The sequence below is a fragment of the Oryzias latipes genome, chromosome 7, assembly GCF_002234675.1.
Source record: "Oryzias latipes chromosome 7, ASM223467v1".
Classification (NCBI taxonomy): domain Eukaryota; kingdom Metazoa; phylum Chordata; class Actinopteri; order Beloniformes; family Adrianichthyidae; genus Oryzias; species Oryzias latipes.
In genome coordinates, this window is record NC_019865.2 from 19750610 (window position 1) to 19773197 (window position 22588).

The 22588-nt window shown below is 39.8% G+C and overlaps 3 protein-coding genes across 6 annotated transcripts in view; 1 reads left to right on the forward strand and 2 right to left on the reverse strand.

Annotated features, from left to right (window-relative positions):
• Positions 1 to 5997, reverse strand: part of pacsin1 (protein kinase C and casein kinase substrate in neurons 1) — a 34123-nt gene extending 28126 nt beyond the window's left edge. Inside the window, exon 1 of the mRNA XM_004070920.4 lies at positions 5597 to 5997. The gene's annotated coding sequence lies outside the window, so the exon portion shown is untranslated. The remainder of the gene's footprint in view (positions 1 to 5596) is intronic.
• Positions 5998 to 8359: 2362 nt separating this feature from the next.
• On the forward strand, positions 8360 to 14689 carry LOC105354425 (uncharacterized protein C3orf18 homolog). Its single transcript, XM_023956745.1, has 5 exons — positions 8360 to 8472; positions 8902 to 9187; positions 9271 to 9296; positions 9404 to 9509; positions 13106 to 14689. The coding sequence occupies exons 2-5, from the start codon at positions 9080 to 9082 to the stop codon at positions 13172 to 13174; spliced, it is 309 nt and encodes a 102-aa protein (XP_023812513.1). The 5' UTR covers positions 8360 to 8472; positions 8902 to 9079; the 3' UTR covers positions 13175 to 14689.
• On the reverse strand, positions 14200 to 19360 carry hmga1 (high mobility group AT-hook 1). Of its 4 annotated transcripts, none has more exons than XM_004070823.4 (5): positions 19218 to 19360; positions 18106 to 18225; positions 17495 to 17575; positions 16604 to 16660; positions 14200 to 16150 (listed from the first exon to the last, which is right to left on the reverse strand). In XM_004070823.4, exons 2-5 carry the CDS (start codon positions 18202 to 18204, stop codon positions 16085 to 16087), a joined length of 303 nt encoding a protein of 100 aa, XP_004070871.1. In that variant the 5' UTR covers positions 18205 to 18225; positions 19218 to 19360; the 3' UTR covers positions 14200 to 16084. The 4 variants fall into 4 exon arrangements, with proteins under 4 accessions (XP_004070871.1, XP_020560458.1, XP_004070872.1 ...); XM_020704799.2 differs by having other exon boundaries at positions 18121 to 18225; positions 19218 to 19346; XM_004070824.4 differs by lacking the exon at positions 19218 to 19360 and adding an exon at positions 18966 to 19148.
• Between the last annotated feature and the right edge of the window lie 3228 nt (positions 19361 to 22588).

A 22588-nucleotide genomic window follows, 5' to 3' on the forward strand; every position in this document is an offset into this window, starting at 1 on the left:
TCTACATTTATTACAGGAGTGTAAATCAGGAAAATGTCTGTCTCATTTAGGTGGATCTGAAGGTGAGCTCCAAATAGAGAGAACAATAGAGTTGAACTCAGGTCACATGCCTTTTAATGGGTTAATGAAGCGCCTGCTGATAAGTTGCCGATGTCCAAAGAGATATAAATATCCATTTATTCATTTATCGGCAGAGCTTTTGGACCAGAGCAATAGCTCACTTGTTGCTTCCTGCAACAACTTTTATTTGCACTTTTATTTGTTTACACAACCTGAACTTAATCTATTTTCGCATTTTTGCCTCAAATTTAGGTTAAATAGGTTCAATAGTCTTGATGACAAGACACAAATACGTGCAATAATAAAGTAACACATAGGACAACTGTGCTGATGGATTCCTGATTGAAAAAAACAGCCCTACTCACCCAGATTATATTCAAATTTGAGCAATAATTTGAGCCAACTGACTTGAGTCCTTTAATCCGTAATTAAAGTTTTCATATGTAAAGGCTTCACAACCATTAGTTTGGGATTAATAGGCTAAATTGCACATTAGGAGTGGAATTCACAAAAAAGGTTGCATACATTCACATTGTAAAGAAATTCATGTGGCAGTTTTGGAATGAATTACGTATTTGCACTCATTCGTAACTTTCTTTCTCCTCTAAGATTTTTTTTTAGAAATGCCCGATCCAAATTGTGTTTCTGGTGTTTTGAACATGTTGTTGTGGCATTTTTCTGATTATGCAGGACATATATTAAAAAAATTAGCTTAAAATGGTCATTTATTCATTCATTCATTCATTCATTGAATGAATGAATGAATGAATGAATGAAAAATGAGCTTAAAATTGCATTGAAATTGAATCAGAAGCAGATGTTGTATGTATGGAAGAGCTTATTTGTGAAGCTGGATCGGTAACAAGCTCCCTGCTCCTCTCCATTCTGATGCATCAACTTGCAGACAAATAGATCCATGTACGTCTGCGTTTTCTCCGTCAGAGCTGCCGTCTCCTTGAAACTGTCCAACTGGATAGCTCAAATTTTGCTCGCCATTTTTGTTGCACCAGTTATGCTAGGTTGGGAGTGTGAATAAGCTAGCGGGAGAGCATGTAAACAGAGAGCTCTCACTTATGGGTGATGGGAAGGAAAGGCAGAAGTATTCTTGATTTGGGCTAAAAACGTCATAAATAAAAGATCAATAGATGATCAGAGTGAGACCTTAAAAAAAAGCTACAAAACTCAGTTCCTGGAAATAAAACTGTGTTGAACATTTTTAAAATTGACCAGATGACCAACGTCTGACTAATCTGGAGTTTGTTGTGGTCAGGAAAGCATAATGAGGTTATTATTATGTTGAGAGCTGATATCTTTCTCCGATCGATCAGAAAACACATCAACTTTCTTTTACACTTATAAAACCTTATAAATTTTTTAATATGGAAAAGTACTCACGCTATTTTTGTAAATGCAGCTTGATCCTTAAAAAGCATTCAAATTTTGATGAATTTCAGATCTCCCACAACGATGACTCTTCAGCAAATGTGTCATGCTTATAAACTGTGACTAACATTGTTTGTTTGTTTGTTTCTTCTCAGCTGAAATGTGTCAGTGGTAAGTCATTCAAGAGGCTAATTTTTCTCTCCATGTTCTGTGTGTGCCGAGTTGAGCTCCTATGCTTTCACGTGAACACAGTTTGTAGTTGAGAGGCTATATTTGGCAGGCAGACCGACTCAAGGCAAAAACAATGACCAAAAAGGTGCTCATCGAGGGGTGCAGCAACAAAGTATCATTTGCACGAGACAACAGCAACCCCTGATGGTTTCTGTATTTTTTCAAACTCAGTCAAGTGGCTTTAAAAATAAAAATGTCAGCTTAAACTGATCTGAAAATGGGCCTTTATTGATGGAAAATCATTGTTTATTTATTGAGTTTTGAATTAGAAAATGATAAAAAGCAGTCTGGAATAGCTGGTAGAATTAATGTGCGAGCTGTTGACCAACGCACCCATTAGTGACACAAAGACTTTCCTCAAAGTCATCCATAACTCATACCCACTTTGTCTAGATCAGCCTCACTGGGGTCATTGCAGGGTAAAATAAAAGTCTCTTAAAGTGCGAGTGAATATGTTGGACTTAGATATTTTATTTAAAAAAATTAAATGCATCAATGTTAAATCTTTTCTTGGGTCAATTAATTTAAAAAAAATGGAATAAGTTGTTGAAGAAACTGGACTATGAATTGTCTAAAGTCAAAATCCATGCTGATGCCTTGGCTTCATGGCATTTACAGCCAGTTTATATGTGAAAATGATATCATTTCTGATGTTTTCATATTTTGGAACACTTTTCTAAACAATTTTACTCAAGGACAGACTTTCTTTTTTTAATTAACATGATGTCAAACTATATTTTCATTTTAAAAAAGGAAGAAGAAGAGAAAAAATAAAGCAAAACCCACAGTTGAGAAGTTGAGTTCTGCTGAGAAAAAAAAAATAGATTTGTGGTGTTTAAATAAATGGAAAACGTGTTGCTATTCAGATTCCATTTGTAATCAATAAAGAGACTTAAACATGATATTTAAGTCCAAAGCAAGTTAATAACAAAAAGTGTGTGAATGTAAGAAAAAAGGAATTACTGTAGAAACAAAACAAGAGTTTGCAAGGAAGCACAAAGTTTTCTGAGATGTGCAAAGACATCAAGTGCAGGTTGAAAGATCCTGTACGTTTAAATATAATCAGAACTGACAACGAATTCATGCAACAAACTGAAAATCCTGCCAGCCTTCTCTAAAAATGCAGTGCACCATTTTTTGTGTTTCCCAAAACTACTGCATTACATGGCTTCCTGCAGGCACAAAAAGTATTATTTGTCAGTTTTTAATAGTTACAGTAAGGCGACAAAACTCCAATTTTAAAAATATTGTTTTAGAGTCCACAAATCCTGAGATTTATCTTTATAGTGTTCCACGGTCACTTCTTGATAAGCTTAGATTAACATTACCTGGATTTGCATCTTAAATATGATAAATGTGTGATTAAATCTAAGAAATATACGTTAAAAAATGTTATTTATTTCCCCTCCTGGGTAAAAGAACTGCCATGTTTAACTCTAAAATGTTGTCTAAAATAGTTTAAAATTGTACCCCTGGAATCATGTTAACAAAATAGGATGCTCCTGTCGTGTGAAAGGCATCATCTATCTTCCACTGGGGATAGTCTTCCCGTGTGTGTTCTCCTCCTCGGTGCAGAAAGAAATGAGACACCCCATCCTCCTGTCCGACTCCCTTGCCCCTGAATTGGTTATTTTTTCACACCCTGTCAGAGAATGCTATCTCCTCCTCAGCGCCAGAAACGACAACGTTAGCCCTAAACACACGCCAGCACATCACAGAGGCCTTTGAAAATGCTATCCCACCCTTTCACACCTCGCCCTCTGTTTTTGGCACATGATGCTCCACAAACTCAGAGGAGCAACAAGACCAAAAAAGGTCGCTAACGACAACCTTCTCTTTCCCCCCTTTGTGGGTTGAGTTTGAGGAGGTGGAGGCAGAAATAACTCAAAAGTTTGTTCATCAGGCAAATCTGTTTACAAGAACGTCAAGCTGTAGCAGTTCAGTGCGAAAATAAAAACCCACCAGGAGACTCCAACAACTTTTATGCCCAAATTGTCCCTAAACCATTTCCATATTAACCTCCTGGGTTTCATCAACTGCAGTGCTGATGGTACAAAATGCTCACGTAACCGATTTTCTGCCAGAGTTTACAGAGAACCGTGAATCAGGCTGGCCTTTGGAAGACAATAAAAACCAATCATCCCCCTGATAAGATATATCCGGTGCAGGGGGGCGTTGTTGACCTGCCATAACCAGAAGCACAACAGTGGGGGTTGGGGGGGGGGGGGGTGAATACCCAAAATGGACAACACGGAAGGAGTATAGTAAACACAACAGGAGCTGAGGCGAGAGCCTTTAAAACAAGAAGATTCTCAAAGCCAAATTGGATGGATGGATGGATGGATGGATGGATGGATGGATGGATGGATGGATGGATGGATGGATGGATGGATGGATGGATGGATGGATAGATAGATAGATGGATAGATAGATAGATAGATAGATAGATAGATAGATAGATAGATAGATAGATAGATAGATAGATAGATAGATAGATAGATAGATAGATAGATAGATAGATAGATAGATAGATAGATAGATAGATAGATAGATAGATAGATAGATAGATAGATAGATAGATAGATAGATAGATAGATAGATAGATAGATAGATAGATAGATAGATAGATAGATAGATAGATAGATAGATAGATAGATAGATAGATAGATAGATAGATAGATAGATAGATAGATAGATAGATAGATAGATAGATAGATAGATAGATAGATAGATAGATCTCTCCAGCCTCTTTTTGGCTTTCCTGGGGACACCTTGGCTATGTTTGTTATTTCAGAACCATGGACAGCTCCAAAGACGAGGTGTCCCCTGTCAGTGCGTGTTATTTTCGACAGGACTGCATGTTGGGGGGGGGGGGGGCGCAGCAGCTTCAGCATTTGGGGGTGTGTGTGAGACGCCCCATGCAGCTGCCGTGGAGCGCAGCCTTTCCATCGCGCATCTTCATCTTCATCATTACACAGCGTGAGGCGGCCTTGTCAATATCCAGCGTACAGGAGACGGGAAAGCAGAAAAAACATGACTCTGGGATGCTTCAGTCAGCTGTGAACCCAGATGCATTTCAGCTCGGGGAGCAGATTTGATGAATGATTAAAACACCACCTGCACCTAATCCCATGTAGAAAGCGGGATGCTCCTCCTCCTCCTCCTCCGTGGTGCTGTTGGTTTGTTAGAGGGAAAAACAATGACGCGAGCGATGGCTCCTGACAACCAATTACATAACGTCAATGCTGCGCGCTGGCATTAACATTCGAGTCCATATTTGTCGAGAAGTCCTCAAGCACAAAACGGCCATTTTTTTATTCATTTTTTAACATCAAGCGAGGTGTTTAACTCTGGGAAGCTGCTCTTCCACTCAAAGCAGAGAGGATGACACCATGAAAGATGCTCCATGGTGTTCGTCCATTTAGAGTGCGCGTAAAATGGCAATCTCTAGTTTGAACAAAACCAACATTCCTTGGCTGTAACAGGCCAACAACATCTAAATCTATGATGAGACTACTGCGTTCAGTAAATCCTAACGCAGGTAGGGCTTTCAAACTGAAAGGATGAGGTTAAACGTGTGCAAAAAACCCCACACAGTGGCTCTTTAAACCATTTAATGCAACGTATGTGCAGTTTGGATGCAAAGATAGTGTTCAAGGTGATGACAGACGGTTGTTCTTCGTCACTGGCGTGTGCAAACAGAACATCATGTAACATGATGCATGCATGGTCCCAAACTGCAAACACAAACGTTGATTGTTGTTTTTCCGAACGATCTGTACACTTGGCACTGCAGCGTGACGGAGGGATGAGGCAGCAGAGCGATGCGTCGCCCTTTCCGAGGAGGATGCTGGGCTCCACTCTCCGTGGTGCAGTACGTGGCATCAACACACAGCAGAAATAACGCGCAGGCTTCACTTACCAGAGGTGCTGCTTCTGGTGCTGAGGCGCAAAGGCAAGCCTGTAGTCTACCTCCGCAAATCACTCAGTATCACCCCCCTTTTTTTGCAGTGACAGAAGGTGACCCTGCTTCTTTTCTCCGCGAGACTCCACATCCACGAGATCACGATGCGCGCAGCAAGGGGGAGCTCCACAGCACAGGCGCGCGTTGGAGGGATGGCCCAGCTTTTACTCTCAATGGACGACAGAAATAAACTGCTGCGAGCCCAGAGAGCTAAACGAGTTCAGAGGCGAGTTTTTAAAACTCCCCCTCCCAGCACTGACCATGTAGATATGTGAAGGAGTTTTGATGGAGAAGACAAGCATCAGTATTTAGTTTGATCTGCGCAAAATAATGGTACCGTTTATATACTGGTTTGCTGTTTTGCTTTCAAAATGATCACCTTTTAAAATAGTTATATGAAACGCTTTTATGGGGAGAGCCCCCAAATGGGGTTTCCACCGTGGGACCTATAGGAAGCGAGCTTCAAGCAAGAGCTCAGCCTCCTGTTGTTGGAAACCACGCCCACATTGCACTACAGCACAGAGAAGGAGGATGGGGGTGTGTTTCCTTCCGTTTTTTTGTTTTGGTCTTCTGGCTGCCTGACAGGCCAACTGACTCATCCCCTCCTTGAAGTACGTGAGAAAGATCTGTGGATCTGTAAGGTTGAACATTGTGTGCCAAACTGTTTATCCCAGTTTAAAATGGGATTTTTTTAAAGCAAGATGGAAGCAAAGACCAACCATTTGGATGCAACAAACTGCTGAGATGCTGCACTTTTATTATAATAATTATTGCTTCTGCCAACATACTTGGCAGTCTGACTTCCATCTAAGGGGTCCAGTTTGTGGCAAAAGTGTGTTTTGGGGCATGGACAGAGACAATGAACCAAAGACAAAAACAGTGGACACAAAACCACAACTGAACCCTACACCGTTAATTGAATACCTATCAATATAAATTTACCCTTTACCTGCAAGAAAATTTAGAAATTAGAACGTACAGTAATTTATCATATGATCATCAAAGAGAACCTGCAAAGCCTCGGCCAAATTTGGATGAACAGAGAAAAACAGGTAGAAAAAAACATACAACAAACTCTACATACTACTCTAAAAACTTTTTGTGAAAGTTCCAATAAATGCTTTCCAAATTAAAATCTGAACATTTAGTCAAAAAAAAAAGAATTCCATTGCCCAGCAGAAATGTTGCAGAAGAATCACTTGGACATTTTTTTAAATCAGAATAATCCTAATGTATTGATATTTTTAAACATATATGATCTACTAGCAGTGGCAGCTTGTAAGCTACAGTACAAGTCCTCCAGCAGCAGCTGTCATTACAACCGCTGAATGTTCAGCTTCTACCGCTAGTAGCATCTGCCGTGGGTTCTTACAGCAGCTGACACTATCTCCAAAAAGTATGTTTTTTAGCTGTTATTACATGGTTTAGTTTACTACAGCTGGCAACAGAAAACACAACTGGCTTTAAACCACAGTTATTTAAGTACATTTTAAGAAGTTTTTTTTCTTTTATGCCACAATTGTGTGCCTGAATAACCAAAACTTGCCCTAAACTTCCGTTTGTTACCTTCTTTGCTAAAAAAAATTGACATCCATCAAAAATTTGTCAGTTTTTTCCCCAAACTTTTTGGTCATATATATAAACAAACAAGTGTTATTCATTCATTGATTGCAAAGCTTATGGAGGCACTATTGTTTTTATGCAGCATTCTGTTTTTTTCCACAACTAAAGGTCTGGAAGGAACAGCTTCCTCTGCTGGTAACATGGTGTCAGTGTTCTTGTATGTTATGGTTCACTGCAAACAATAACCACCTGTGTTCTGGGACAATAAGCATATGATATCCATAAATTCTCTTGGTGATGAGTTCAGGCCTCTGCTGAACAGCAGCGGGGATGGAGCACCTCCTTGGTGGATGCTGCTCTTGATGATGAATTGTGCAATAGGTTATTAGTTGACTATTGGCAATCTCCAAGGTATGGGCAATAATTCTTGTACTTCATTGGTATCACCTACCTTATCTCACTTTTCACACTGGAACATTTTCAGTAGACTTTGGTAAATTATCTCAATCAAATTATCCTTTCCATTTTTTGGCATTTAAATATGTTTTCCAAAGAATCCAAAAAACTTAATCAGCTAAAAAAAAATCCTCTTTTTTTCCAAACTGTGCATAACAAGGAACGATTCAGTTTCAAGTATACAGAAACAGCTTCAGAACAGAAAGAGGTGAGCTTTCAGGAAATTTCCATCTATCTATTTTCAGAACCCGCTCCATCCCTTTTAGGGTCAACAGGCTGCTGGAGCAAATCCAGCTACTGTTAGGTGAATTTTCAGTATTTATTTTTTAACAAAATCAGAACAAAACAGTAACAACAAGACAAATAATAAGAGGACAGTGCGGCAATAGTTCAATTTTGTAAATCATTGTGATATTTTGGAGCACTAAATGACATTTCATATTTGGATATATTTACAGTTTGTTTGTTTTTTATTTAGGATGTCATCTACAAAATAAATTAGTTTCTAATTAAAACTAAATTTTAGGGGCATTTGTGCCCACTTTCCTGGTATTTAAAATGTTTTAAAGTTCAAACAATTTTTATAAACAGCCCTCTTAAAAAAAAGGTAAAAAGGGATTTTTATTTAAACCATTTTCCTAAATCAGAAATAATTGAATCACTTGAGTAAAAACGTTTTGATTTATTTTGTAGTCATTTCGTGCTTTTATTTTGTCGTGCAGACCGGAAAGGGGGAAGCTGTTTTTGCCAATAGCGGAAGTTCAGGTTTCTGCTGCTGTTGTCCTTCTCTTAACGTGAAAGCCAGGCTTGATAAGGTGAGCGCATTTCTTTTAACCACAATTGATGACACGATAAACACACGGCAGAGTTTTTTTTAGGTTGTCTTGTTCAAAAATAAAGAAAAGGACGGGCGGGAGAAAAAAAGAAGGAGCAGTTTGTGTTCGCGCTGCTGTTGCAGTTGTCGGTCTGTTGTCGCTTCAGTGTGTGTTTGCTGCGCTTGTGACGCTTCTGACACACAAGTTTTTATCACTGTTATTTATAAAACAGAAACATAATTGTAGGAAAATTCTCACTTTTTCTTAATGGAATCGTTTAAATGTTTATCAGGCTGCTCACAACATAAAATAGTGCTTAGCTAACATGACTGTTTTTATTATGCAAATGTATTCGTTGATTATTTTTTCTAATGGGAACTTTAGTGAACTTGTTAAAAACCAACATCTTTTCATCTGGTTTTCTTCTAGATTTCTTGCTGATTAGGGCGGACAGTGAAACCATGTGGAAGTCACATGAACGACGGCGATGAGCCATAAAACAAGAGGGCAGCTAGACAAGCCAGCAGCTGCACCTCCTGCCGGAACAGCCTGCTAGTTTCTCTGCTCCTAAATTTCAGAACTACTTTCATTGGATTTTTGATTTAAAATGAACAACAGCACACAGCCTCCTCCCATCATAGATGGCGGTGGCACAGTCAGCTATGTGCTGGTTCCATTCCTACTGATAACCCTAGCTGGGATTGTTGCAGCTGTGGTGAGTGGTTATGGTAGCAGAGGATGTAATCAAATGTAAACAAAACATATGTACTTATATGTCATATTTTTATTTTATTCCAGATTCTGTATATTCGCAGGAAAAGAAGGTGAGTTCCAGTTTGACTACTACCGACATGAGCTTTTATTTTGGTAAATGTAGTCAATAGGGATTTCTTTTTTTTCTTCTTCTTCTTTCTGTCGTTTTGATCTGCAGAATCGACAGACTTCGACATCAGCTGCTACCAGTTTACACATACGATCCCGCAGAAGAGCTCAATGAAGCAGAGCAGGATATTTTATGGAGAGAAGAAGACACAAGGGTAAGATGCAGCAGTGGACATGCGGTGACAGGCGCTTTGACCGTTTTCAGTACATCAGCAGGAACAGGAATTAAAAAAAAAAAAACTAGAATACCGCCAATAAATGTCTTGTTAGAAATGAAAAATTCTTCCCTTTTTTTCAAAAGCGATGAGTTTGTCATTAGTTGTGACACTTCCTCATATTTTTTACCCTTATTATCAAGACTTTTAGCACAAATAGTATGAGTGGATGATTCTTTTTTTGTAAACCACATTTGCAAAATTTATTATTTTATTAAAATCAAGCTGCATGTGGTTGAGCTTTTATTGGGATAAAAACAAAGGATTCCTGCTTTGGCATGCTGTAAAGCAGGCATGTCCATATGCAGCGCACATTCTAATTTCTAACAGCCTGCAGGCTCCTTTCATAAATAAGAGTATACACTTTCTAAAAATTATTCTATTCTTTATTCTATGTACGACAAGCTAACCAGGATTGAACGGTGCAAAAAAATTGACAGGGATTTTGGTAAAAAACATATTTAGACGTATTTGTTCTAGGGGAGGAAATAAGAAGTATGCCATTGCAATAAAGCTTTAATAAATTATTCACTTCATCTTTGAAACGGGGAGAATCTGCAAACTCCACACAAAAAGGTCCCCCATTGGGGATTCTGTTTCAGGTTTCCCAGCTGGGGGGAAAATTGTCCCTAGGTGAGATGTGAGAGAGTATGGGTGTGTGATTGTGGCCCTACGACAGAGTGGCGACCTGTCCAGGATGTGGCTGGGATAGGCTCCAGCAACAGGGTTTAGAAGATGAATGAATGAATAATTAGTTCATTTAAATTTTATGAGAATATCTGAAAGAATGTATGTCGGACTGAATGGTTGGCCCTCACACATTTCCACAATATGTTAGTATTTTATTCTTTTATGTTTTCTTTATTTCATTGTATTTTTTTATTTGAAATTTAAAAAAAATCTGCAAAAATCTCTTAATAAATGTTTCCTTGTCTTTCTGAATGCTGGCAAATGTCAGTGTAAACATCCTCTCACATTTACACTTAAACATGAGTCAGCACTTCACTTTTTGAGAAAATACTCTGTTTCTTGGTGTTTCTTTTGCTTACTAGGTCTAACCTTTCATTGATCCATCAAATGCTAAAGTCCCACTCAGATCATCTTTTGATCTATTGTACAAGCGTTCCCAGCAGTCTTTTAATTATGATTATGCTGTTTTTAGCTAAAAAAAACAAGTTGTTTTTGTAGGACATAGTTTTTTGCAGAACAGCAGGAATTCATTTGAAATTCACCTGTATTGAGGAGGAGAAAACCCCACCCCATCCCCTCTCCATTGCTGAGAGCTCTCCTCTCACACTCCCAACCTAACAGCACTGGTGCAACAAAAATGGCGAGCTATATCAGAGCTATCCAGCTGTTCAGTTTTGAGCAAGATACAGCTCAGACGAGGAAAACAAAGACGTTCACGGATCTATTTGTCTGCAAGTGACCCATGCTGTCACAGATAAGCTCTTTTTCAAACTCTACTTTTTGGTCTGCTCCCAATTCACAGCGATTTCAATAAAGAAATACTCAGAAATTCAATTTTGAGCTTAATTTTCTTGATAAATGTCCTACATTGTCAGAAAAATGCCAAATATGCTAAAACACCAAAAAAGTGTTTTTTATCAGAGTGGGTCTTGAATTAAGGTACATTTTCCTGCTGTGAAGCAATTCAACACACTAAGCAGCACCAGATTTACACTGATACTAATATAATTGTGTGTATTTTTTAGTTTTGTCAAAGATAACTGTTACAGTATGTTATCTTATCCATGAAAAATTGACGACCTGCTCTATTTTGCATTAATTTAGCTGAACAGTGTTGCAACCACTTTTTGTGGTTTAATGGTTCTTCACTGTGCTTTTGTCTTCGTTGATTCTGTCAGTTCAGTTTGTGATCACATGCTAGAAGGGATATAATGCCGTAAAAGGGCAAAGGTCATTTGTTCAGGAATGCAGTCTTCTTTTTTTTGATGGCTTTTTCCTGTGTCAAAGGCTGCTTTCAGGAAGCATTTTTGTACAGAATATTGAACATATTGTGAACTGATAGTGTTTTCTGTCAGTTTTCTGTCATAAATAGTAACTGATGTCACACATTAGCCTGACAATCCAAATCACAGCAGGTTTGAAGTAAGAAACAAAGAGAACACAACTGTGCTAATGTTTTGTATATGCTTAAGAAACACTAGGTGGCGATGTTGTCTAAAGCTAAATCTGTGTCCTCCAGATAAAATAACAATACATGACTTAATTTTCCTCATAATGAATAAGAGAATTCCACAAAAACAAACACCTTCACACAAATGCTTCAATAATATATTAGATTGTGGGCCGTGGTTTGACTAAACCTTTCAAAACAAAAGAAACAAGTTAATATATTTTAAGTTTTGTACAGAGCTTTGACAGCTTCAAAGCAAACTAGGAATTAGTGAAATATATTTTTGAATGGAATTAAGATTGGCAAAATTAATTCAATTTATTTCAATTCAATTTTATTTGTATAGCCCAAAATCACAACAACAGTCGTCTCGATGGGCTTCTAAGTAAAACATGAACTCAAAAGGATCATGAATACAAAGAGTTTAATAGGAAAATACTAAATACTTTTTAAATTCTTTTTTCTGGGTTCAAGAGGAGGTAATTAATTGTCATCCAGGTCTTGATGTCTCTGATGCAGGCGTTCAAAATTAGAATAACGACACGAGAAAAAACCCCAAATCAAAGACATTTTAAAGACCCACTGCAATGGAAATTGTGTTTTTGGTGTTTTTAACATGTTCTTGTAGCATTTTTGTCCTGATGGAGGACATTTATAAAGAAATTTAAGATCAAAATTGTGTTTCGGCGTAGATGAAAACCTGCCGTCTGAAAGAGCTCAGGTTTGTGACGCAGCAACTGAAATGGAGGAGCCACAAGTTCTCTGCTCTGCTCCATTCCATGTTCATCTTTGTTTTCCCCGTCAGAGCTGTCATCTGGCTCAAAACTGTACTGTCGCCGGTTTTGTTGCACCGACAAGTGTTAGGTTGCGTCTGTGGGGGGGTGGGGGTAAACAAAAAGTGATGGGATATCATTGATGAGGCCGTGCCATCAGTCACACTCACAACTCAGAGGTGAATTTCTAATGAACCTCTGGCGCTTTGGAAAAAATGTATTTTTTTTGGGGCTAAAATAAAGCATAATCATAATTAAAAGACCACTGGGGACATTTTTACATTAAATACAGATAAAATTCAGTGGGACTTTAAAGGTAGAAATAAATTAAAGAGAACCATTTGTGTTTCTAAAGTGTGCAAAATAAAATATAACTTGTTTTTTTCTAACAATAATAATAATAACAATAATAATAATAATGGATTGGATTTATCTGTGCTTTTCAAGTCACTCAAAGCGCTTACATTGTGTCCATTATTCAGAAATAAAACAACTTCTTTCCCAAAATTGTTGCTTTTGCATTGAATAGACATGACTGCAGGGACAGAGAGCTATCATTAAGATATTCAGCCTTGCTCTGAAGGAAGTTGTGTTTGCTAAGCTGAGCTGTTTCCTGTTTTCAGGTCATCCAAGGATGGGCTAAAAGCTATCAGCAGAGGCGCCCTCTTCTGACCAAAGATGTTACTGCATGACCACAGTGATGGTGCAGGATGTGGTGGAGACCATGCTCCTGTTTGCTGATTATCTCATTTTAATATAACAATGAGCCTTGTTTTGTTTTGTTTGTTTTTGTGTACAGACTGTTTATTTTTCAAATTCATAATTGCATTTTACCTATTTATTTGTAAGTATTTATACACAAACAGCCGAGCTGTGGAACTCAGAAGGATGCAGTCTACTGTACGTTCAGCTCGTTGTTTGCTTACGTAATGTGGGCAACAGGCGGCAAAGCAGCTTTGTTTTTTGTGGTTTGCAGTCGGCATCGGTACAGATTGGAACGCCATGTCCTGCGTTTACTGTGGTAAGACTTCATGTGTCGTGCACTAGTTAAGGCAGTACTGCTGTTTGGGTCACGCAATGTTTGTTTTCTAAAAAAACAATCAAAATCTTGGAGCCAAAGTGACACCATCATCATTCAACTCGGTTCATTTCACTTTCGTTTCTGGTCGGCGTCTTCGATGCTTGTAGAGCAAGCTCGCCCTGACTTGGGTTGCATTTTTTTTTTTTACTGAATCCTGAGTCTTGACAATGGTATGACCCGCCAGACTTTTTGAAGTGACGCATTTCCTCTCATCCTTTAAAATCCGTGTGAGTAGTGCCCAAAAAAATGTCCCGCCCACGAGGCCCGGCACCAGCAGATTCTACCTCTGGCTAAGGATCTGTTGAGGTGAATGCCATAGTTCTGACTACCACTCAGGAAAAATTCCCCCTTTCTCGCCGTCAGTTTGAAGCTTTATTCGCCTTGTTTTTGTTGAATGTAACAGTTAAGCTTGTAATTGCACAAACAGGTTTATTTGGGCATGACACGCAAGGGTGTTTTTTTTTTTAATAACCTTCATCCTCTACAAGTCTGGACATGAGAACTTTAGTCATGAGGATATCAAGAAAAAAAACTCCATGTAATGTCATTTTAAGGTTTTTCCAATGCATTGGACTGTTTAAATGCAATCTGTCACATCTGTACTCATTTGCTTAATATAAAGACTAAAGAGCAAAGTGACAAAGAAAATTCTCTTTATTGACCTTTTTCTGATACAAATTGTAGGGCACCATAGAAATATAGACATTGTACATTTATATATGTGTACATTAAAAAGAATGACCCATCCTATTGAGTTTACAGTATATAAATCAAAGGATGCATGATGTTGCCATGTAAAAAAAAACAAAAAAACCTTTAGTAGTTGGATGAAAGACACAGCGACTGGATTACAAGTTTTTTTTGTTTGTTTTTTTTTTGGGGGGGGGGGGGGGTGTGTCAAAGACAAATGGTGGCCTACAGAAAACAGTGGAGAGCACCCAGTCTACACACACGGAAAAAAACATTTGTCCATGAATTTTTTTTGAACATTTCAGTGCACCAGAATAATTTTTTAAAAGATAAAAACACACCAGCTAATCTACCACAGTCAGCGAACACAGACGTCAAGCTGACAGGTCTCCCTGACTTGCTTCACACACACGCACACACCAAAAAAAAAAAAAAACTACAAGCGTCGATTATGAACAAGCCAAAAATGTAAAGGCGGACAAACCATGTAGACTTTGACATCTTTAATGTTACAGACAGGTTTAAAACTCATCAAGCAAACTAATAACATCCTCAACTCATGCCTAAAGTTCCATAAAAACAAGGAAAACCAGGTAAAATAAGCTGTGGAGTGAGGTATGAACTTCCAGGCCTCTGTTGGGCCGGTAATGCAGTGATCCGGGTGTCACGACTGAGGTTGTAGCAGCTCTGTGTGGAGAAATAAACCTGGCGGTAAGCGGACTGACTGCAGCATCCCTGACACGTTTTGATTTCTCTGTAGCAAACAGTAGATGGAACAGAAACCGTCACAAAAATTTGTTGATTAAAAAAAAAAAAAGAACCAAAAACAGAGGTGGAATGAATTAGGTACAGCCCTGTTTGATGGTAGTGCCACCAACCGTCCACCGTCACTATGAAAACTTCACGTTTTGACCAGTTGCAGGTTTGTCTTCCACATGAATCAGTGAGCGCTCGGAAAGACAACAGAAATAACGGTGTAAAGACAACAGCATTTGTAAAAGCTCCCTGAAGAAACGACACTGATGACTCTCTGCCTTGATCGCTGCAAACGATACACTTAAAATCATTTTTATACCAGATTCGACTTACATGAAAAGCAGCACACTTTTTTTTTGTTTTAAAGAAAAAAAAACTTTTTTTTGAACATGGCATGTGACCTGGAGAACCAAACCCTACCAACTATACACTTTACATCTCCCCTCTACATACAGAAGACTTGAGGAGGTCTAAGAAGCTTTTCCTAACTATGAACTGTTTCTAGCGGGATGCTGGGAAGGGAAGCTCTAATATGGGCTGAAAATGAGACATGGAACAGATGTTTTTCACTATCAAATCACCTCATCCTAAACACTGAAGCTCAACTCCATCTATAGTATGATGTAAAGGATAGGCTAACAACTTTATAAAAAGAAACAGGTAAAAATTCACCTTTGTCCAGTAAAAAAAAAAAAAAAAGGAAGAGAAATGTCTATATGCCCTACCATCTCAGATGCAGGTAAGCAGAGGAAACAAATCCTAGAAACCATCTTTAGGGGAGGGGGGACAAACAAACAAACATCCAGGCCCCCCAGAGTACACTTTGTCCAGTATAAGAGACTTGTGATAACAGACTTGCAGAAAGGCCATTCATGTAATTTTTAAATCTAAGCTTGATCAAGTCCATCTTTCTATCCAGTGCTGCTGCATGATGTATGTACTGTGTTGACCCCTCTCCGGCAGTAGGGGGGAGGGGGTTGGTGAACAGTGGTCATGTGGTGGCACTGGTGTTGAAGATACAGCCCAGTTCTGTTAACAGTAAGTCAGTATGTTGAGTGAGGTAGCATGCGTTGAATTACTGGTCCTCCTCCTCTTCCTCTTCTTCCTCGGATGACTCTTGGGATGCCTTTTCCTCTTTCTCCTGTTGTGACGAGAAAACAAGGTCAAGCTGTGCATGAGCGATCCTCGCGGCTGCCCGCCAGTCATGCCTCAACGTGGAACCTTCTGGGGCTTTTTGATAACATGAAACTAAATAAACTGCATTTTGACCACATTCAGGGTGAAGGCGAGCCGTGTCTTGTGAAAGTGATTCATAACTTGTGACTCACACTAATGAGTGCTGCTTTTCCCCCCATCCACACACCAACAGCATGCCTATCATGTTCATTCATAAAAATGAGTGGGTTCATTTTAGAGTGTGGCCTTGGGTCATTCCTTTTTAGTGACTAATCCAGGCGTCTCTTTAGAGTCCGCCCAAACCACAAGCAGTGATGGAATGCTACTACGAAACCACACAATGCGAGATTTAATGCTCTTTCAAGACTGGCCCACTGTTTTTAGCACACTGTTGCACTGTTTTAAGGGCAACTCTTACCTCTTTCTTGGGTCTTCCTCTGCGTTTCCCCGCTGAAGATTGAGCTGCCGCTGCCTTCTGTGAACAAAAGGGACACAAGGTCAGACATTCTGCAGTGAAGAGGCTTCGGCCATCTGCATTTTTTTTTATTTGAGAGAGTGACAGTGCCCTAAACTGCCTGTAGATGGCAGTCACACTTTAACAATGACAGGAGGGGAGGGGGCATTGGGTTCATTGGCTATTATCTGGATGGCCTACAGGAACTGCATACGGGGCACTCCAGTTCGCAGGCCACCTGGTCTGAGGCTCAGAGACAGCTGGTGAAATCGAGCGAAGACCCAGAAGCCCTCTCTGCAGAGCAGGCGCTGCTGCTAAAGCGATCGTGCCGCGTGCACGCCTGTCCCAAACTCTGTCTGCCGCTCTCCCTTTTCCCATGCATTAAAAACATGGGCTGAGCACACGGGGGAGCTGGAGGGTTGGGGCGAGGGAGAAAAATCTGATGTTGCTATGGAGACGACAGGCAGAGAGAAGAACTAGGGCTGTGTACTGGTGGGGGGTGGGGGGGCTAAGTGTCAACTTGGAAACAGTATTGCAGCCTCTGCACCTGCACTGCCTGCACTCTGCAGGAAGCTGGAGGACAGGATGACACCCCCCCCCACCACCACCACCACCACCATCACACACACACACACCTCAAAAAGTAAGGCACTAAACCAGTGGGTTTTTACAATGGGGAAACCATAACTATGCCATTAGTGACAAGAGGGGAAGAAGACACTAAATGTCACAAATGACAGCTCAACGTCCTTTAAGAGTATGTGGTCAGCAGCTGCTGCGCTGCTAAACCAAATGGATGCAGGGGGCAATGGATGTGTTGGAAATTCTGCTCCTTCACATTGTATGTCAACTTACTTTGCCCTTGCCGCCGGTCTTGTTTTTGCTGCCCTTTGGTCGTCCTCTGGGCCTCTTTGGAGTCGGGGATCCACTGGGCTCCTGGTGATCAAAGCGACCCAGAGTTAATTCAAGTTTTATTGCAGTGCGTTTTTTTTCTTCTTATTGGGAGACTGGCATCACCAATAATCAACAGGAGGCGAGTAATCGTATTCATGCGTAATTTGTGGTTGGATGGTGTCGTGGCTGACTTGCCTTCTGTTGCATTTGTAGCTTGTTTACAGCTGCTGCTCTTAGCAACCAGGCAACTCAGTAGTAAACCACAGCAGACTGACTGACAGGTCTATGAGCCACTCTGCTTGGACTGGGCTATGTCATCCATTACATGGAGCACATAGGTGGGCGAGAGGATGGGGGGGAGGGGGGTGGGGGGTTAAACCGGTTTAAAGGTGTAGGGTTACAGGTTGCTTTGAAATGGTGGTGGGGGGGTTGCAAGTTGCGGGCCTCTACTTGGATTTTAGGGCATGCATGGAGCACTTCACTCTCCCGGTGCAACACATGCACAATTACAGATCCACAGCATGCACGCCTATACGAAACGAGAAGGGGGTGTAAAATGTGCGTTTACTTACGTCAGTCGTCTTTACCTGGGGCTGCTTACGGGGTCTTCCACGCCCTCTCTTCTCTGCCGCCTCTTTCTCTTTCGGCGAGACGGTTCCCTTGTCGCTCATGCTTACTTTAGCTCTTGGAACCTACGAGGAGAGAGTCCACAGATTTGGCGCTGTTGCAGCAGCAGCAGGAGGAGGACGAGGCGTCGAGTTCACGCACAACACAAAGCGTCTAACCCGCTAAAGCCAATGACCGCATTTAAAACTAACATATTCAAATAAAATCCGACCGTCGCCAAACACACGAACCCGGTTTAACTCAATTAATCCGCGCTTACTTCCAGGTCTATTTCCGTCTCATCCGCGCTCCATTACACAGCACCGTGCTACACAGAACCAGACAACGAAGGCGATCGCATGTTAATGCACAGACTCGAGGGGCGGTGGGAGGAAAAAAGGGGAGGAGGGCGGGGGGACACTACTGAACCCGTTGCACCGTTCCCGAACCAAACATATTAGGGGCCCGTCCTGCCTGGAGCTGTTGTGACCAATGGTCGGGCCTGTGCACGAATCCATCTCACAGCAGGTCTGCACGCAGGGGCCACCGAGAACACAATGGCTGCTATGTGCTCGTTTGCATTTGAAGGCTAAGCATCGGCTACATGCGCGCGACTTTTAGGGTCCCCCCTATAATTAAAAATAAAAATTAAAAAAATCCCTGATATTTTACAAAACATGACGGTAAATTTAAGGCGACTGGAAGGCAGGCCAAAAGACATCTTCACGTTCAAAGAATGCGGCGTCCTGTAAGCTAGCTTAAATGTAGTAATTTGCTTGAAGCTAACCGACTACATTCGGTTCACGCCGGATTAATCAGCGCTTACCTGTTACTAGTCCGCTTTCCCCGTCCTTAATTTTGTTCAGAAATGCCCCTGAAGCCTGGCCGAACCGGTTCAAAAACCTTGCAACGATCTATAGGCTGGAGCTTTTTTTCGTCAGACAACGCACAGCCCGCCCCATTTAAAAAACCCTGCTCACGCGGCCGACAAAAGAAAAAAAACCCGCTTTGAATTGAAGAAAAAAAAAATCAACATTTCATCCAAACAACTGCTTATATGTAAATAAATATAGTTTACCAGCAAAACAAGAAGATTATTCCAACGGTGTCCTGAATGTAGCACGTGCGTCTGGTCTCGTGAAGATAAAGAAAAAAGGCGCGAGCCAGGAGGAGATTTTTGGCCAATTTAAAGAGCCGCCCTCATGGGAGCAGGAACACTGGAGGGCGGAGATATGATAAATGGGGCCACCAACAGTACCACAGAAGCTCAGCCCCCCTCCACCCAACCACTCCTTATGGCGCGGATTCTTTACATTTTCTTGATTCGGTTTGAAAACGCAAAACACATGTTGGAAAGTATCGGAAGGAACTTTTCACATAAAATAAAACTGACGGAAAGTACATTTTCAATGTTCAAATATAATATGTGGTGTTTAGTATTTTGTCCTTTTGCTGAACAGTAGGTCTGCATTCCAGTCTCCACTGTAATGGTGAATGAACTATGACCTCCCCCAATGTAAACACATGCCTCCTTTATACTAGGAGCATTCAGCTCTCCTGCTTATAGTCCCAGAAATTTCATTTCAAACTGTCAAATAAGAACCTAAAACGTACAAACACCCCTCTCAAAAATATCAAATAAATGCACACTAATTGGAGCTGAAGTTAATTTTTTAAACATATATTCAGATGAAGTTGGCTGCAAAAAGGCTGCTGACTCATTAGCTGCTGGTTTGATTCCCTGCTGGAACATTGTGTTCTCTTGTGTTACAGAGGCACATACATCCATTCATCTGTTCTTAGGTGTAAAACTGTCCAGTTACTTTAGTTTAAGCAGCTTTAAACAAAATTAATAAATATAAATTGCTATAATATTTTTGTACTATAATAGTTTGAAAAAAAAAACTATTTACATAGCTTTTTAAGCTTTAATAATACCAAAAGAAATGTGGATTTGTTATAACAAAATCGATTGCCATAAGTGTTTCTTTTGGATTTAACATTTAAAAAATAAATAATTAGAATAATTTCCATAACTTTTACTAACTTACATGTTAGTTTTGGACTTTTGCATGATTTTTAAACACATTTTTTTCTGTCTTATTTTCTGTAGTGAATAAACTTTCTTGTATTGTATGAAAACTTCAAATACAAACAGAGTTTTATGGACTAATGTGAACATTTTATAAAAGCGTGCTATTGTAAGATACAACTTTAAAGAAACACACACACACATAATGTAAAAATGTGTTTAATGTTTAAATCACAAGAACATTGTACCTGGTACTGTGCAAAATCTTTGCAGCTTATACCTTTCGTTTTTTGCTTTGAAATTTACTAGAAAACCCAATGTGAAATATTAACTGCGATTCCTGAAAATTCTTATTTTGGCAAGAAATTCAGGTCAATAAAAATAGAAATGTCGCTCTTCTTTCTGGAATTAATTAACCAACAAACCCAATAAAAGTACCTTGTGCAATATTTGCTGTAATGTAATATGCAACGGAGCTGCAGAGACAGTCTTTTGCAGATTTTGGACACATTTCTTTGAGCTTTAAAATTGATTACAGAAACTTTTTTCTACTTTCTGTTTTTTTTTTGTCAGAATTTACTGCAAAAAGGTCTGACATTTTGAGAAAAATATTATTTCTATCTCATTCTTGCATTTGCAAACTCTAATACTTGTATTCATTTTAAGTGTTTTTAGTATTATTATTTGGTAGGAGAAGCCATCTCCATGCATAGCTCTTGATTTAAACCACTGTTACCCCACAACACAACGCGCCCTGACCCTAAACATTACTCAGTAACCACAGTGCCATAAAACCACTAACTGCTACCTCTTTCATTCTTTCAATCAAAGGTTTTACTTCAGCGTGACACTACATTTGGAATGCATTCAAATTGCAAGGTGGATTTAAAAAAAAAAACTGTTCAATATCCTGTATAAAAGAATGACCCATCTGCAGTTGATGAGCTGTCTGCACACTTCTGTTAGAAACAGCCTCTGAGAATCCAGAGTAACATGGAAGTGGCTGAACTGGACCTGTTTTTTTTGTTTGTTTGTTTAGTCGGGGCAAATCCTAAACCAATTGACACGCTTTTGTCATCTGCATAAAGTGTACATGTGTCAGCTCACTCTACATATATGATCAGAAATTTTTTTTTGGGGGGGGGGGGGGGGAGAGAGGGGACTGGTACAAAGCATGAATGGAGGCAGCGCTTTCCTCAATGAATCCAATGTTCTGCTCAGCATGTGCTTACCCTGCACAGCCCCCCCCCCCCCTACAATTTCTCACTCTATTCACTTCCTTCCTCTCTATCTTCCACAAGTACTTTGGCCCCATCCCCCACACCCTCACACGCCTCTGCCATACCCGACAGCGTGGAGAAGGAGGCAGGAAAATAGGTTCCCTATGTGTGACTGTGGTTGTGTGGAATGTTGTCCATCTCAACCACTGGCACCACCTGGAGCCTAGCGAGGGGATGGGGTTTTCATATCCAACCATGAACCATCCAAAACACTTTTTTTTGGTGGCACAAAACAGTTTTTAAAATAAACATCTGTGGAAATATTAGTCATGTTTCATTTGGTCCTTAAGTCAAAGCTGTCGTTCTGCGCTGCAGATTGAATTTACATCTTAATAATTCATCCTTACACACAAAAAATGTTAATTCTCTATACTGTTAAGGTTCTAGATCTGTCAGTTCATTAAGTACTATTTTATCGTTTTCAGCGCAGATTTTTTAAAACAGAGGATTCTTAAAATATATAATGTTTTCAAAACTTAAACGACACACCACTGTCTGTTCTGTGAAAAATAATAAAAAAGATGTAACTCTTTGGCTCAGCCTTGGATTTAGCCTGCCCCACTGTGGGGTGCAAATAGAATATCAGGGAAGTAAGTCTGGATGCGCTGAGAGTTTTGGGTGTTATATCCCTCAGAGCCCCTAAAAATGCTTAGAAACCACGAATTATCATATCAGTTCATCTGTCCATTTGGAACAGGCACAAGCAGGACCCCGGTTTGTTCCCTGTTGAATTTATCTTATTTTTTAAGTCTGTCTATTTATCCATCTGTCTATCTGTCCATTCTTCCTTTTTTGTCTTATATTCCAAATTATTTATTTTTGCATTACTTGTGTTTATTTATTTATTTATTTTGTGTGTGTGTTTTTTTCTTTGGTTAAGTTAGGATTTATGCAAGCCATCATGTTTGCTATCATTGCCGTTAGAGGGGGCACTGCCCCTCCTTGCCCATGCCTTACTTGGGCTTTAAGACATGTTCTGTAAAATTGCACCTAAAGATCGGAATGATCTCACCAGGAAGAAGTACTTTTGTTTCTGTACAAATTCTCACAAGAATAACTAAGAAGTTCTTCCGATGTATTTCCTCATGAGCACCATCTGCTCATAATCCTATAACAGCTGATCGTAAACCAAATTAA